Here is a 17,110-nt window from a genome sequence, read left to right as displayed (position 1 = left end):
CCTGAAGAGTCATCCAAGTTTCAAAACTTTGTTCCTTTTTATTGCTGAGTGGTATTCCATGGCATGGATGTACCAGAGTTTTTTTAACCATTCATCTACCCGAAGGACATCTGGGCTGATTTGGCATTAGAAATGAGGCTGTTACGAACATTCATGTACAGGTTTGTCAACTATTCCTAAGACTTTTAAAGTTTATTTCAGTAATTCTGATTTTGAAAACTTTGCAAGGCGTATCTGATTAAAACAGAAAAAAGAATATTCCTTTTTTTTTTTTTTACTACCTTGTACAACAAAGAATACAGTACTGGTTTTTAAGTGTGGAGAAAGGTTTAATATTTAAACAATATAGCCTTAATAAAATAAATATACTCACCAATAAAAGCACTATCAGATTCCAATAATGAGTTTTTCAAGAAATCACTAGTGTCATCTCTGGGCTAAAAGAAACATGTTTCAATGACTATTTTTATTAGTTTTGTGTAGAAAAACAACAAATTTGTACTAAGAAGAGGCACAAGTTTCCACATTGTTCTCCCTAAAAGCAGAAGAGGATGGGCAGAGGTAGGACTGACTACATTCCAATGCTCAGAAAATACTGGAAAGCCTTAACACACACAATTCCTATGAAGACAGTGATAGCAATGGCAGACAGTCTCTCTCCAGGCTACAGATTCTACAAGCTAACACATTTACTCCCTAACTCCACTCCTTCCTGCCCCTTTATGGTTGAAGTCAAATAAAAGGATCACATTATGACTGATGGAAAATATAATACAGTATGAAGCAAAGACCCCAATTAAACACTAAGTCTTTAAGCCACTGCCAAGATTCATTCATCCAAATTTCCATAAACCTGTAGAGCCCACTTACTATTTCTTTCATGCTAGGAACTGGGGATACAAAGATGAATTAAGAGTTTCTGCTCTGGAGTAGATAACAGTGTCATGGGAGAGAGAGGGGTATACTCTCAGATTATGACAGCCCTATGTAACAGCAATTGCCACAATGATGCAGCACAGATACAGTGAAGCATATAGTATAGTAAGGAAAAAAAATGCTAAGACTGGGCTTATTATAATGAGCTCCCAAATGAGAGAAAACTTAAATTTACATATAGAGAATTTTGCAGTACAGAATAATCACCAACATGTCAGAAGGAACCTAAAGTCATCCAACTCCACCTCCCTGCACCTTCTTACCAGATTTCTGGGCTTTAGTAAGACACTCCAGCAAAGAGCTGTCCATTAATTTTTAAGGCAATGAATTACAATGATGCACTGCATTCTTTAATCAGAAAGTGAGCTTGTCTCTTGCCTAAATTACTGCAATAGCCTCCTGTCCCACTCAGTCTAAATGCACAGCAGTCAGTGGACCAAGTAAAAACCTCAAGCAGATCATGTCACTCCTCCACTTAAAGACCTTGGCAGCTTCTCATCACATGCACAAGTGTCAAAGGCAAAGCCCCAGAATGGCCCCCAAGGCCCTGCTGCCTCCCCTCGTCACCCCCTGCCCCATATGCCCAACTGGCCCTTGCTCATGGCTCTCCCACTGCTCCTTACATGCACTAGGCCAACTTCCACTGGGGCCTCTTCCTGGAATGCTCTTCCTCCAGAAGTTCCCCCATATTTCCCATGGACACCTCCCTGGTGTCCTTACTCGAATGTTACCTACCCAGTGAGCCCCCATGCCCACTGTATTTCCAACTATAAACCCTCCCACCCAGGATCCTCCAGCTGCCTTCTCTGCTGTTGTCTTCTCCACAGCACCATGATTCAACAAACTATTGATTTATTTGATTACTGTCTCTCCCTCCTTCTGGAATGTAACCTGTCAGAGGGCAGGGATTTTTGTCCCTTTTGTTTACTCCTATACCCCGGCACCTAGAACAGTTTCTTGTCCATAGGAAATAATAAATATTTGTTGATTGAAAAGAGCTCATCCTGTCCCTTATTCAGTCTTGCACAAAAAGTACCCCCCTCAGGATACAGGTGGGTGTTATCATTCTCTGTTCCCTTCCTTTGCTTATTTTCTTTGTAGACCTCAACACTACTTCCGTAACAGACTCCTACTCCCACTACTGCTCATGGTAATGACAGCAAACACTCACACTGCACTCACCATGGGCCAGGACTGCTGTTAAGGGCTTTTAATATATTATCTCAGTTCTCACAACAGCACTTGAGCTATTTTTATTTATTTAATAAACATTTATATAAAACTTATATGCCAGGACTGTCTCTAAGTACCTTGCAAATATTAAGTACTATCATCCTCATTTTACAGACTAGGAAGCTGAGGCATAAAGACATTAAATAACTTGCCCTAAGTCACGCAGCTAAAAATAGACTAACTGGAACAGCCTAGTGCTAGAATCTTGTTCTCAGCCATTACAATATGTTTTCTATATATATTACACTAACACTTCTCAAGCTATCCACTTTACTGATAAGATTTACATTCTTAATTCAATATTCCTGAATAATTCAAAATTTGAATTATTTGATCATCATATGCCTATAGATTTTTAATCCCCCAAAAACTAACTTCAAAAATTGTAACTGGTTGCTTACCATTCTTTGCTCTCGTACTTTAGCACTTGGGATGGCATCTAAGTCAACTGTAGTCAATGGAGAACAAAAGCAAATTAAAAGGTCAGAAAATGCTTACTATATAAAATTAAATTTTAGAATATCTTTTTTGACTAGCTCTCTACTGGAAATTACTTTTCAACTATCACACTTCACAATATTTTAAAGATATCATGTATTAATAAACATAGCTCTGCATCCATTCTAGCTGCATAAAATTCTCCCATTCACATGAATGAACATAACAAGTAAAATCACTGCAAACGTAAAACTAATGCCAACAGAAAAAGAAAATGACCAATGCAGGATCCTTCACCATCTTGTCAGATTTCTACAAACTGTAGAAAGTTGTTGCATGGAGTTAAACAGGGGCTCCCTCACATGGAATTGAAATAAGCTCAATTCCAGGCACTTAGTTCCGGAGGCAAACATCTTGGATCAGGTATCCCAAAGCCTCTCCAATATGACCAGCCTTCCTATGTGTTCCTGTGAATAGTACATTTTGCCCTTTTTAGATACTGCCTTTGAAAATAAACAAGCTGCCAATGATAGCCTGTATTTCTTCTCAGATATTTTAATAGACATGTTTGTGATTGTTTATAGTGAGGCCATATTCTTTTTTTTTTTTTTTGAGACTAAGTCTCACTCTGTTGCCCAAGCTGGAGTGCAGTGGCACGATCTCGGCTCTCTGCAACCTCCACCTCCTGGGTTTAAGCAATTCTCCTGACTCAGGCTCTGGAGTAGCTGGGACTACAGACACATGCCTCCATGCCCAGCTAATTTCTGTATTTTTAGTAGAGACGGGGGTTTCACTATGTTGGCCAGACTGGTCTTGAACTCCTGACCTCATGATCCGCCCACTTCAGCCTCCCAAAGCGCTGGGATTATAGGCGTGAGCCACCACTCCTGGCCAGTGAGGTCATATTCCTATGAATTAGGTCATCATAGTGTCTACTGGAAGTTGGGGACTCGTTGCTGTGGAAGACACATACCTTCAGTGCAAAAAGTACCTGTATCCACCTGGGGACTACTTGTGGGCTAATCAATCTAAGCTGCCAAAATCCCACAAGATCAGATCTTCATTTTGAGACTAAAGAAAAATGCCACCAGACTGGGTACAAAGGTTGAAGAATGCACTTGCTTCTCTCCTGTCTCCAGATGATATACCTACTGCTTATCCTAGAATTAGGCTTATTCTGTCACAGGGCTATGAGGCTGTTATTAAAAATTCTGTACCAGATGAAGGGAAGACGATTCCTATACAAATGTTTATTGACGTCTTGACCTATGATCTGGGCCTAAACTGCTGCATCACTTACTCCTGTGATGCTATCTCATGAAGTCCAAAAAGCTTCCTCAGATTCTGCAAGCCAGACCAGCCTCCCAAGATAGGGTCTTAACTTTTCTTAAAAATAACTGGCAGGAGCATCCCTTCCATTCTTGTTATCTGATTGTTGGGTTTTCATTACTCATTTTCCATGGTTAACCTCGATGGCCTGAAGGCTGGTGAAATACAGATGGGAAGGCCATGCAGTACACCTGGCTATCGTCAGGGCCCATCAGTGCTCTCTGAGACAACTAGCCCCACTCTGCTTCTAGGTGCCCACCCACCCCAACCCAACGGCATCCTAGATTTCTTCTGTGCGATATTCATCAGAGTTATACTTCTTTAGCATCTAACTTCTCCAACAAAATATAACCTCCTCAAGAGCAGCAGCATATGTCATTCATCACCATATCCCCTGGATATAGGCCAGTACCTGCGCTCCTAGTAACCACTAAGTATCTTTCAATTGGTTGATTATACGAAAACACATTCGTAGTCCAGTCTGATGCTTTACAGATTTTACGCCACATCAAAACTTAAACACACTCACACCACAGTAGACAAATGCCCGACATGGCACAGTAGGCAAATGCCCGACACATCATGACAGGGCACTGATATGTCTGCCTGACACTCCTTCCTTTGGTTCCTAGTTCCTGATGCAGATGTCACCTGGCCTGGTCAAAGTATTCAGTCCTCCTGGCTACAGTGAATGACTGGGCCCCTCTCATGCATGAATACACCACCCTACTGGAGCCACTAAGAGCCCTCTCTCATACTTGTTCTTTTCTGGTACTACAGACCAAACGGACCCTGTGAGCATGGGGCTGCCAGTGAAAGGAGGATGCCTGGGAATGAAATCAATAGAAGAGATGCAGAAAGCCTATGGAAAAACAGCGTGCTGATACTATTTGACACAGCAATGATTATTTCTTACCTTTGGCACCTTCCTGCATTTTTATTCTGTTCAGCCTCTTCTGCTGCTCTCTTAGCAGGGCTTGCTGCTGAATCTCTAAGGTGTGATGATCTCTTGGAGGATCCGGGTACATAAATTTCAGATCAACTCGTGTTTCTGAATCTGGTATAAAAAATATGTTATATAACTAAGTTAAATGTTGTTTTCAAATGGGATTTTATAAAACTTCACTGTAAGTAACATGAGTAACCTAATTTCAAAATCAAGGAAATGATAGAAATAGTGAAACATCACTAAAGTCAAAGGACAGTAAAATAGCCACAAAACTAAAGAATATGAAATTAATATTCTTTAATAAGTGTCTTTTCACAAACTTACCAACATAAGGAATACCCCAGAACAAGCAGTGGATGCTGCATTCTCCATCTCTACCTGTCCTAGCCCTGCCAGGGTGCCACCCAGAACACAAACTACGTGCAGGTATATCCAAGCAGATGGTCACATGGCTATGACTAAGGCAGCCATGAGACACTGTAATCATGGCTGATCTCTAAAATATACTGGAAACGTGAAAAAATAATGTTACTGGCCAATTAATATTTTAGTCCTTACAAATATCATGCAGAAAGCAAGATAAATGTAGACTGGCTGGAACTTGAGGGGGAATGCCATTTCTTTTTTTTTTTTTTCTTGAGATGGAGTCTTGCTCTGTCCCCCAGGCTGGAGTGCAGTGGCATGGTCTTGGCTCACTGCCAGCTCTGCCTCCTGGGTTCATGCCATTCTCCTGCCTCAGTCTCCCAAGTAGCTGGGACTACAAGCACCCACCACTACGCCCAGCTAATTTTTTTTTTGTAGTTTTTAGTAGAGACGAGGTTTCACTATGTTGGCCAGGCTGGTCTTGAACTCCTGACCTCGTGATCCACCCGCCTCGGCCTCTCAAAGTGCTGGGATTACAGGCATTAGCCACTGTGCCTGGCCAAGAATAAAAATTTTTAAATCTTGAGAAGAAACATACAGTTCATACATATAAAAAGCCTTGAAAATATTATTCCCTTTGACTCACTAATTACACTGCTGGAATATAAAGAAATGATCCTAAATATATATACAGTTTTATGGTCCTAAATATGTATAAAGCTTTATGATCAGAAATTATCAAAAGAACAAAATAGTGAAAATGGTTAACAGCCATTTTCAGAAGTTAACAGAAGTCTCTGGACACATAAACTTGGATTGGTCCCTGGTTTCACTGCTTCCAAACTCATTAAAAAAACAATACCAACCACCAAGTCATGGGTGAATGAGGGCAAGATGTAGTAACACAGGGAAATGAACGGCCCAATTCTATGGCTTAAACCTTTTTGGTCTCAAGATCTTTTTTACACTCTTAAAAACTGAGGACCCCAAAGAGCTTTACTTATGTATGTCACACACACACATGCCATATTAGAAATTAAAACTAAGAGATTCTTAAAACACAAGAATACATAAGGACACATTCTGCTAGCTTCAAAGAGATGAAATCATCACATGTCATGTAGTCTCTGGCCAATCTATATACACATGAGAGAATGAGAATGAAAAAGACAAATAATGTCTTAGTTTATAATACAAACAGTTTTGACTTCAGACCAAACTCCTCATGAGACCCACTGGGTTAACACAATGCCTGGCAGATAGTAAGTAATCAATATTTGATAGCATAAAAAATAACTATAGTATACATAATTGATAATACGTGTAAATCTAGGTGAAAAACAATAGAGAAAATTAAATAACACAATTTATCTTTTTTTTAACTATGCTCAGAAAGACTAGAAAACATCCAAAATGATAATGGTACTTATATATAGGTAGTTTGACTAAAGTGATTTTTCCTTCTTACTATCTTTCTGTATTTTGAAAATTTGCTACAATAAACAGATAGTACTTTCAAAAGGATAAAAAGCTTAAATTCCAGTTTTCTGGCCTAGGTCATACGACCACACATCCCATAATCTGCCCCTTCTGCTCCAACACCTGCTCTGCTGAATATGCCTAAGGAAAATTACACAACACACATTTGGTTCCTCCACACATTCTCCATCTCCCAGGCCTTGTATACCCTGGAAATCCCGTTTCCCTTCTAAACTTTCTTTTCCATTAGCCCTAAGTGGCTACATCAAAGCTTCTCCTAACTCTTCCCTCAGACCCCCTAGATTTCACTTCAACAATCACTCTCCCTCTCCTAGAGCCTGAACCTCTTTCTCCTGCATAGCTCCTCACGTTCACATTCTAAGGACTCTTCCAGCTCCTGATCCCTCTCCTTCCCTTCCCTTTCCCAGCCAAGGGTCTTCTAAAAGTCTTATGCCTATTGTCTCCAACATCTTGCCTCCTAGTCAATCCTCATTCCAAAGTTAATCGGCGATAATTCCACTTAAAAAGCTCTAGCTGAGGTAACCAATGACCTCATCCAACTGACATTTTCCAGTATTCATCTTACTTGATCCTGTCTCCTTGATACTCTTTCCCCTCAGGTTTCAGGATCCTACATTCTCCTGCTTCTCCCCCCAGTCTCTCTGGCTTCTCCTCAGTATTTTTCATGAGCTCATCTTTGTCTGTCCATCCTCCATTAAATGCCAAGTTCCATTCTTCATACTAGTCTATGCGATCTCATCCATTCCAGACTTTAACACTGTATGCTCTCCGAAAGAAAGCAGTTAGTCAAACTAAAGCTTCATCTACCAGACTGGTTAACTGAAAACCTAGAGAATACAGAAGTTTCATTTCATTTTAACTTAAAATACATATCATAGATAAAATTCCACTTTAGAAAAAGGGTACAAAGATCTTTATAGATATTTAAATATGGGTAGAACACTTATGCTACATCTTTAAAAGAGCAGCAATCTACTCACCTCTATCTTTCAGCTCATTAAAATCATGAATATTCTGAAAAGTGGCAGCATCTAAGCCCTTAGGGGACTGTCTTCTGACAGGAGCTTGCAACCGATGTCTAGCCATATCAAATATATCCATGGGATTCCTTTCCCTTTTCCTATAGATAAATGACAAATCATATGTCCTTCATAGGAAAAATAGGTGAGTTCACATCTAATTCACTGTAAAAGAAATTTGGTCTCTTTCACCACATCATATTATTAAAAAATTATTCTAGGACAGGTGCTGTGGCTCACACTTGTAATCCCAGCACTTTGGGAGGCAGACAGGAGGACTACTTGAAATCAGGAGTTCAATACCAGCCTGGCCTACAAAGCAAGACCTCCTCGCTACAAAAAAAAAAAAAAAAAAAAAAAAAATGAGGCCAGGCATGGTGTCTCACGCCTATAATCCCAGCACTTTGGGAGGCCAAGACAGGTGGATCACCTGAGGTCAGGAGTTCGAGACCAGACTGGGCCAGCGTGGAGAAACCCCATGTCTACTAAAAATACAAAAATTAGCTGGGTGTGATGGCGCACACCTGTAGTCCCAGCTACTCGGGAGGCTGAGGCAGCAGAATCACTTGAACCCAGGAGGTGGAGGTTGCAGTGAGCTGAGATCACACCACTGCACTCCGGCCTGGGTGACAGAGCAAGACTCCGTCTCAAAAAAGAAAAAAAAGTTGGCCAGGTGTGGTGGCTCATGCCTGTAATCCCAGCACTTTGGGAGGCCAAGGCAGGCAAATCACCTGTGGTCAGGAGTTTGAGACCAGCCTGGCCAAAATGGTGAAACCCTGTCTCTACTAAAAATACAAAAATTAGTTGGGCGTGGTGGTGTGTGCCTGTAGTACCACCTACTCGGGAGGCTGAGGCATGAGAATTGCTTGAACCCGGGAGGAGGAGGCTGTGGTGAGCCGAGATCACGCCACTGCACTCCAGCTTGGGTGACAGAGCAAGACTCCATCTCAAAAAAAAAAAAAAAAAAAAAAAAAAAAATTAGGCATGATGGTGTGTGCCTGTAGTCCTGGCTACTGCTGAGATGAGAGGATTGATTGAGCCCAGGAGGCCAAGGCTACAATAAGCTGTGATCATGCCACTGCACTCCAGCCTGGAAAACAGAGGGAGACCCTGTCTCTCTTTTTTTTTTTTGAGACGGAGTCTCGCTCTCTTGCCAGGCTGGAGTGCAGTGGCGTGATCTCAGCTCATCGCAGCCTCCTCTTACTGGGTTCAAGCAATTCTCCTGCCTCAGCCTCCTGAGTAGCTGGGCCTTACTACAGGCGCACGCCACTAGGCCCAGCTAATTTGTTTGTATTTTTAGTAAATATGGGGTTTCACCGTGTTGGCCAGGATGGTCTCTCTCTTGACCTCATGATCTGCTCATCTCGGCATCCCAAAGTGCTGGGATTACAGGCGTGCATAAGCCACTGCATCCAGCCCCCCGTCTCTTAAAAAAAAAAAATTGGCTGGGCACAGTAGCTCACACCTGTAATCCCAGCACTTTGGGAGGCCGAGGCGGGCGGATCACGAGGTCAGGAGATCAAGACCATCCTGGCTAACACGGTGAAACCCCGTCTCTACTAAAAATACAAAAAATTAGCCGGGTGGGGTGGCGCATGCCTGTAGTCCCAGCTACTCAGGAGGCTGAGGCAGGAGAACAGCGTGAACCCAGGAGGTGGAGCTTGCAGTGAGCCGAGATAGTGCAACTGCACTCCAGCCTGGGTGACAGAGCAAGACTCCGTCTCAAAAATAAATAAATAAATAAATAAATAAATAAATAAATAAATAAATTATTCGAATAGCTCTATTAGTTCAATCCTTTACCTTAAAATGTAGCATATTTATAACGTCATTGAAATTTTTCAAAATCCTCAGATGCAAGATACCTTATTACAAGAATAGAATGATTCAGCCTTACTTTAAAATGTTCATGGAAAAAATAAAATAAAATGTTCATGGAGTATGAAGATCACAGTCTTTGGGGTCAGAGAAACGGAGATTCAAAGACCAGCTCTGTTATTTATCTGCAGTTTGACCTCGATTCCATCATCTGTAAAATGCAGATGTCTACCCCTTATAGTCTTACAGTGAACAACAGAATTAAGATTAAAAAAAAATTTTTTTTTGAAAGAGTTTTGCTCTGTTGCCCAGGCTGGAATGCAGTGGCACATGATCTCAGCTCAATGCAACCTCCACTTCCCGGTTCAAGCAATTCTCCTGCCTCAGCCTCCCAAGTAGCTGCGACTACAGGCACGCACCGCCACACTCAGCTAATTTTTTTTTTTTTTTTTTTTTGTATTTTTAGTACAGGCAGGATTTTGCCACGTTGGTCAGGCTGGTCTCGAACTCCTGACCTCAAGTGATCCATCCGCCTCAGTCTCCCAAAGTGCTGGGATTACAGGGGTGAGCCACCATATCAGGTCAGAATTGAGATAAATGTTATATTGTTAAGTACCTAGTATAGTACCTGACATGCATTAGATAATCAATAAATTACCTTCCCCTCACCCTAAGATACAAATCACACATAGAAACATGATAATAGGCAGGGCCCTGTGGCTCATGCCTATAATCCCAGCACTTTGGGAAGCGGACGTATTGCTTGAGCTCAGGAGTTCGAGACCAGCCTGGGCAATATGGAAAAACCCCGTCTCTACTAAAAAATGCAAAAATTAGCAGGTGTGGTAGCCTGCTCCTGTAGTCCCACCTACTTGGGAGGCTGAGGTACTAGAATCACTTGAATCAGGAGGCAGAGGTTGCTGTGAGCCAAGATCATGCCACTGCACTCCAGCCTAGGTGACAGAAAGAGACTCTGTCTCCAAAAAAATAAATATGGTACTGGCCGGGCGCGGTGGCTCACACCTGTAATCCCAGCACTTTGGGAGGCTGAGGCGGGTGGATCACATGAGGTCAAGAATTCGAGACCAGCCTGACCAACATGGTGAAACCCTGTCTCTACTAAAAATACAAAAATTAGCCGGGCGTGGGGGTGGGCACTTGTAATCCTAGCTACTCAGGAGGCTGAGGCAGGAGAAACACTTGAACTCAGGAGGCGGAGGTTGCAGTGAGCCAAAGACTGTGCCATTGCACTCCAGCCTGGGTGACAGAGCGAGACTCCGTCTCAAAAAAAATAAGAATAAAAACAGAAATATGGTACTAATACGTAGTTCAATATGGGCATTATTCAGAGGACCCAACATTAACTTTACAATGGACTTTACAAGGAACTTGATAACCTAACTAGTTAACTGATTCCTGTGGTACGTAAAAAATTAATAGATAGCAGGTAGTAAGGGAGTTTTCTGCCAGGGCTTTGAGGGAGTGATGATAAGAGAGGGATGGTTTCTAGTCCTGAAAATAAAATAAAATACCTACTGCTGCTTCAATCAGCACTAGGTCTCCTCTATTTTTGAAAATGGAGCTCTAAGCTCTGGTCATTATGAGGCTTAGTCAGACTCCTCCCATCATTTCTTTATCAATAAATCTTCCCTAAGCACCAAGACAAGATAGCTGGGATCCCCACAGACAATGCCCCTGCTCTAATGGAGTTTCCTTTTTGCAGAGGAGCATTCACTGGGGCCACAAAACAACTCTGGTCAAAGCTGACAGAGACTTCTAATACCTAAGGTTAAAGGAACTCTATGGAGATCTACTACAATGCAAAATACTAAAAAGACGTCTAAGAGACCATTAAATTGGACTGCTGTCTAGTTTCCATTAATGCTAACAGTTAAATACACTGATAAGTTAGGAAGTAGGTTACTAAATCTTCACATGTGAGCCATATCACATTTGTTTTGAGACTAGCACATAATAGGAGTTGAATATGGCAATTTAGTGAATACGAGATTCCTTTTGTACAAATATTCATGAAATTGCAATAAAGAACCAACTCTGAGATGTCTTTAATCAGAATATGTATTAAAATTATTCCAAAGTAAATGTATTTAACCAATTCTTGCTAAATGACGATAAATGTAACATGTTTTATAACTTAAGTTAGAACTTAAGAGTCACAAATACATATATTTATTTATTTATTTCAAATACATACATTTATTTATTCTTCACTAGATTCTCAAGGGGTAGAAATTATCATGTATAATTTTCAAGTGAGAAAATTGAGGGGCTGCTCGAGTACTCTTTCTTAAATCATATTGGCTTGCCAAAAGAATGTATTAATGAAAAGAAAAAATTAATGTCAAAAAACCATTAAACTGAATTAAATATGCATGTTTAGAAGTTAGAAAGCTGCACGGTTAAGGCATTTATAACACTGTAAAAGTAAATATAGAAAAAAACACTACCTCTCAATTGCTTGGAACTTACTGACCTACTACGGGAGAATTACTGAATCACTGAAAATTACCACCTTGGATTAACATTTCATTATCAAGCCATTCTGTATCTTGAAATTTCCTCACCTTGTTTACCTCGTTTCAATATTCCTGGAGAATACAAACAAAAATCTAAACAAACCATAATTAGGCAAATTAACATGCTACATTAAAATCCTACCACATACTGGATTACAGTCAGACATCGGCATAAACTTAATATGTATACAAATAGACATAGGAACAATTATAGATATGTTTATATTTATGACTTAGTATAACATAAATATATTATCCAGAGGGCCTAGAAGCAGTGACACCCAGCAATAAGCAGACCCAGCTTATCTGGTTTTTAAATACATTCTCCAAAAGGAACCAGGGCTCCTTGGAGAAATAGCTGATTCTAGGGATGGGGCAGGGGAAATACAAGATGATCCTGAGGCATCTGGAAAGAAGTCTTCAAAAAACAAAAGGATGGGGACATGTCAAAGAGACATAGGAGCCAACCTGAAAGAGCTCCCAAAGTTGGAACAATTTGTGAAATAAAATAATGTAGCACTGGCTTATAACCCAAAGTATAAGATAAATATATATGAGATGACAGTAATAAATAAATGATTGAATAAATAAATAAATGGAAGAAGAAGAGACAAGTCTTTCTTATGGAAGAATTCTAAAAACTGTATGTAGGTAACCCCTGCTCCAAGAGATGAAGCTTAATTCCACCTCCTTCTCACTCTTGCAGGTGCGCTAGATTTAGTGATTTGTGACCAAAGAATAGTTAACTTTCTAGTGGAGAATCCTGGCAAACACTACTTTAACCAAGGTTAACATTTCCAGAGGTATCATGTGGATATCATGTACCCCTGATAGAATGTGATGATGTGATGTCAGAACAATGCCTGTGCTCTTCTTTCCAGAAACCCTTAATCCCAGTCTAATCATCAGAAAACATCAGACAAATCCAGACTGGAGGAGGAGGCATTCTACAGGATACCTGGCCAGTGCCCATCTAGACTTTCACAAGAAAAACAAGAGAAGACTGGGAAACTGTCCCAGACCCGAGGAGACTGGGAGACATGACAACTAAATGCAATGTGGCACATCTTGTATGGGGCCCATGAACAGAAGGAGAACATTAGTAGAAAACTGGAGAAATCCAGAGTCTCAAATTTAGTTCACAGTAATGTTCTAATGTCAGCCTCTGAGTTGTGACAAACATACCATGGTAATACAAGATGTTAACAATAGGAAAAACCGGATGAAGGGTGTACAGAAACTCTCTGTATTGTTTGCAACTTTTTTTTTTCATGAGACAGAGTCTCACTCTGTCACCTAGGCTGGAGTGCAGTGGTGTGATCTTGGCTCACTGCAACCTCCACCTCCTGGGTTCACGCCATTCTCCTGCCTCAGCCTCCTGAGTAGCTGGGACCACAGGTGCATGCCACCACACCCAGTTAATTTTTTGTATTTTTAGTAGAGACGGGGTTTCACTGTGTTAGACAGGATGGTCTCGATCTTCTGACCTCGTGATCCGTCTGCCTTGGCCTCCCAAAAGTGCTGGGATTACAGGCGTGAGAAACTGCACCCAGCCTGCAACTTTTTTATAATCAAAATTATCCCAAAATAGAAAGTTTATTTTTAAAAAGAGAAAGAAAGAAAATGTGGTAGTTACCCACTACGTTGATTTTACAGCCTACTAAAACAGTGCAAACTGAAGTTTGAAGAACACTGCTTTATGAAATTTATGACTCCTGGCAAAAATGATCAGAAATGTTCGGTAGCCTGTAAGTGATTTTGTTGAAAAAAAGTATTTCAGAAAGCTATGTTATTAATGGAAAATATAAAAAACAGTTCTAAAATGCAACTACTGTCTGTAATTATTCCAACCCGGAAATTTCCATTCCTACAACATGAATCCCCTTGAGAACTACATTTCTACAGCTGATTTTGTAAAAGACAAAGAAAAGGAAAGTAAGGAGATTTTAAGTAAGATGAATTAGTCCTGTTCCCAAACTACAAAATTACTGGATAGGTGAAGTAAGATAAAAGAACTCAAGAGAAAACAAAAAGTGCAATTCTAAACTTGCCTGATAGGAATTTCATCATCACTGTCCATGTGTAGCAATCGCTCTTGTAGACGCCTCTCTTCACTACGAAGCTGTTTTCTCATTTCTGATAATTCCATAATTACATTTTTTTTCTCCTCTGCAAATTCCCATTGATAAGTAAAACACAAGACAGGAATAAGAACAAAAGACTAAACATTAAAACACAACCTGACTAATAATAAAGTGAAACTGCTCAGACAGACAATTTTATGAAAGATATTTTAACATTTTATATATATACACATACACAGATCATAATTATGAATGTCATTAGGACCCACAAGTACATTTTTTATAATATAGGAATTTCAGAAGTGATATTCTTGGGGGAGTGCAACTATAAAGGAGAGGCACAAGGAAGTTCCTTTATGGTGATGGAACAGTTCTGCATCTTGATTGCAGTGGAGTCACACAAATTGTGCATGATAAAAATGCACAGAAATACACATACATAAATGCGTGTAAAAACTGGTAAAATCTGATGGTCTGTGGACCACACCAATGTCCACTTCCTGGCTATGAGACTGTACTACCTAAGATGTTACCCCAGGGGAAAGTTGGAGAAAGGGTACACAGCATCTACCTCTCTATACTGTTTCTGCAATTTTCTATTAGTTTATAATTATTTCAAAATGAAAAGTTAAAAAGAGAAATACTCTAGGTAACAGGTTTAGTAGTTAACTCTACCTTCTGCACGGAGCTGATTTTTCCTGGCAGGTACCGGGGGTGACTGTGCCCTGGACATGGAACTTTCCTGTTTAACAATAATGACAAAGACATGCTCAGTATGTCTTCCCTACACAGAAGCTTGAAGGGAGTAATTTTTCGAAGTACTTATATGTAAAGGAAACCAAACTCCACACTATCCTACCTGCAAAACTTACCCAGATATACTCTACCCAAGGTAGAGTATATCCACCTTTTATATCTATTCTAGAGTGTATCTACCATGTATATCTATTCTTCCTTCTCATCACGATAGAAGTGTCCTTGCCTCTACCCAAACAGAATCCCTTCACCTGTACTCTGTATCTGATAATTGACTCCCATTCTCCTCCGATTATTCTTTTTTTCCAACTTCCTCTCTCCAAGCACCTTCCTCTCAGCCTATGTGTAAAAACCTCTCCCTTTCTTAAAAAAAAATTTTACCTCACCCTTCATTGCTCACTGTCTCCTGTCCATTCTGTCCTTCCCTTCACAGCTGAGCTTCCTTAAAGAACAGTAAATGCAGTACTTTTGGGTCTACTGCCTATTCTCATTCACTTCTCAACACACAGCTATGGCCTTTGCTTTCACACCCATCATTCCAACAATACTGCCTCCACCAAAGTCATCAAGTGACCCCCAAGTGACACATTCAGTGGGCATTTTACTTGGCCAGTCGCAACTGCCGTCACTGCCATCCTCTCTCACCCTCTGTCCATTCCTTTCACTGCTTCTCAAATGTTCATAATGCCCCAGTATTCTATTCTCAGCCTCCTTTACTTCTCTTGTAGACACTCATTGTAGACAATGGTACTAATTTAACAAGCACCAATATGTTGATGGTGTCCAGAACTACAAATCGAGTCCAGAACTCATTCTGCTGCCACAATTCATATTTTCAACTGCCTACTCTATATAACCCTCACCAAAAACTTGAAAGTTATCATAGACTCCTACCCACCACACACTCAACAAATAGTACTACTATGTCTCTTAAATGTATCATAAAGCTGTCACACCTTCTCAGTTCTTGGTGTCACTGCCTTTGTTTGGGTCCTCAGTCTCACATCTGGACTTGTGCAAAAGCATCTTATCTCCATGTTTAGTCTTGCCCCACCTCCAAAACTTATCTCCACACCATTGCCTGAAAAAACATTATACAAAAGTGGCCATGTCATTACCCTACTTAAATATTACAATGAATTCCCATGCATTATCTACCACAGACCTACTAAATCAGAATCTCAAAGGGTGGGATTCAGAAACATGTTCTTCTGACACATTTCTTTACCTATTCTGCTAATTAGCCTGTCTGGAATCTACCAGCCTATGGAACAAAATCAAAGCTCTTAGCACTCCATACAGCATGCCACACATGTTCTGACCTCCACCCCCTCTGCTGCCTTAATGCACAGGCATCATCAGGCCAGAGCACACCATGGAAGATTCTCCACATGTGCCATGAGCTTACATTGCTCTCCACGACTTTCCACAAGCTGATAATCCCTCACCCTCCTCTTCAAGGCATCAACTTGAGGATCAATCTTAGAACATTTTCCATGTTCTCTTTTCCTTGTAGTTCAATCTAAAGTATAACAGACTCAATGAGCATATCTACAGCTAGCTAGCTTGAGGGGCTAAATTATGGTTTGTCAAAAGAAACTTTAGGGCACCAAGCACTATCAGTTACAATCGAAGCAGCAGGCAAATTTCTGTAGATATCACCGTATTTCAGATCTGAAAAAATTTAACCTATCCAAATATAATGAAAAAGAAAATTTCATTCGATCCCCCAATCCAAAATAACTGAGCTAGGATGAACAAATAAAAACGAAAGTACATACATGAATAAAGGAACGTATGATGCTGTCAACTGAAGGAGGTCTTTGGAGTTTGCTTGCAATTTTGTTCTGAAGAGCAGGAACTATAGGAGAAGGCTGTCTCATGCGCTGAAAAATTTTAAAAATTTAAGAGCATATTTGCTTCATCACACTCACACACATATACACACACACCCCCCCTTATAGTTAAGAAAGTCATCTAAGAAGTTTAGATTGTTATTGCTTTAATAAAATGCTTTTTAAAAAAGTCAGAAATTCAATTACATAAGATCAAACATGTTGGTTATGATAAACATAAATGGATTTAGACATCTTTATTAAAACAGTATGACAGATTAGGATTTAAAAAATCAACAAACTCAAAGCAACA

The 17,110-nt window shown here is 40.3% G+C and overlaps 1 protein-coding gene across 27 annotated transcripts in view; it reads right to left on the bottom strand.

Moving 5' to 3' along the window:
- CSPP1 (centrosome and spindle pole associated protein 1) overlaps positions 1-17,110 on the bottom strand; it is a 136,407-nt gene that overhangs the window by 18,325 nt on the left and 100,972 nt on the right. For 24 of the 27 annotated variants that reach the window (XM_054561700.2, XM_054561698.2, XM_054561703.2 and 21 more), the window contains 7 exons: positions 16,744-16,848; positions 14,882-14,948; positions 14,174-14,291; positions 7,729-7,868; positions 4,853-4,993; positions 2,571-2,617; positions 374-437 (listed from right to left, as the gene is read on the bottom strand). In XM_054561700.2, coding sequence (XP_054417675.1) covers positions 374-437; positions 2,571-2,617; positions 4,853-4,993; positions 7,729-7,868; positions 14,174-14,291; positions 14,882-14,948; positions 16,744-16,848 — 682 coding nt within the window. Of the gene's footprint in view, positions 1-373; positions 438-2,570; positions 2,618-4,852; positions 4,994-7,728; positions 7,869-14,173; positions 14,292-14,881; positions 14,949-16,743; positions 16,849-17,110 lie in introns of those variants that run through there. The other 3 variants (XM_054561702.2, XM_054561701.2, XM_063726666.1) reach the window with 2 other exon arrangements.

Source organism: Pongo abelii, chromosome 7, assembly GCF_028885655.2.
Source record: "Pongo abelii isolate AG06213 chromosome 7, NHGRI_mPonAbe1-v2.0_pri, whole genome shotgun sequence".
NCBI classification, from domain to species: domain Eukaryota; kingdom Metazoa; phylum Chordata; class Mammalia; order Primates; family Hominidae; genus Pongo; species Pongo abelii.
This window is presented reverse-complemented; position numbering and strand designations above follow the sequence as displayed.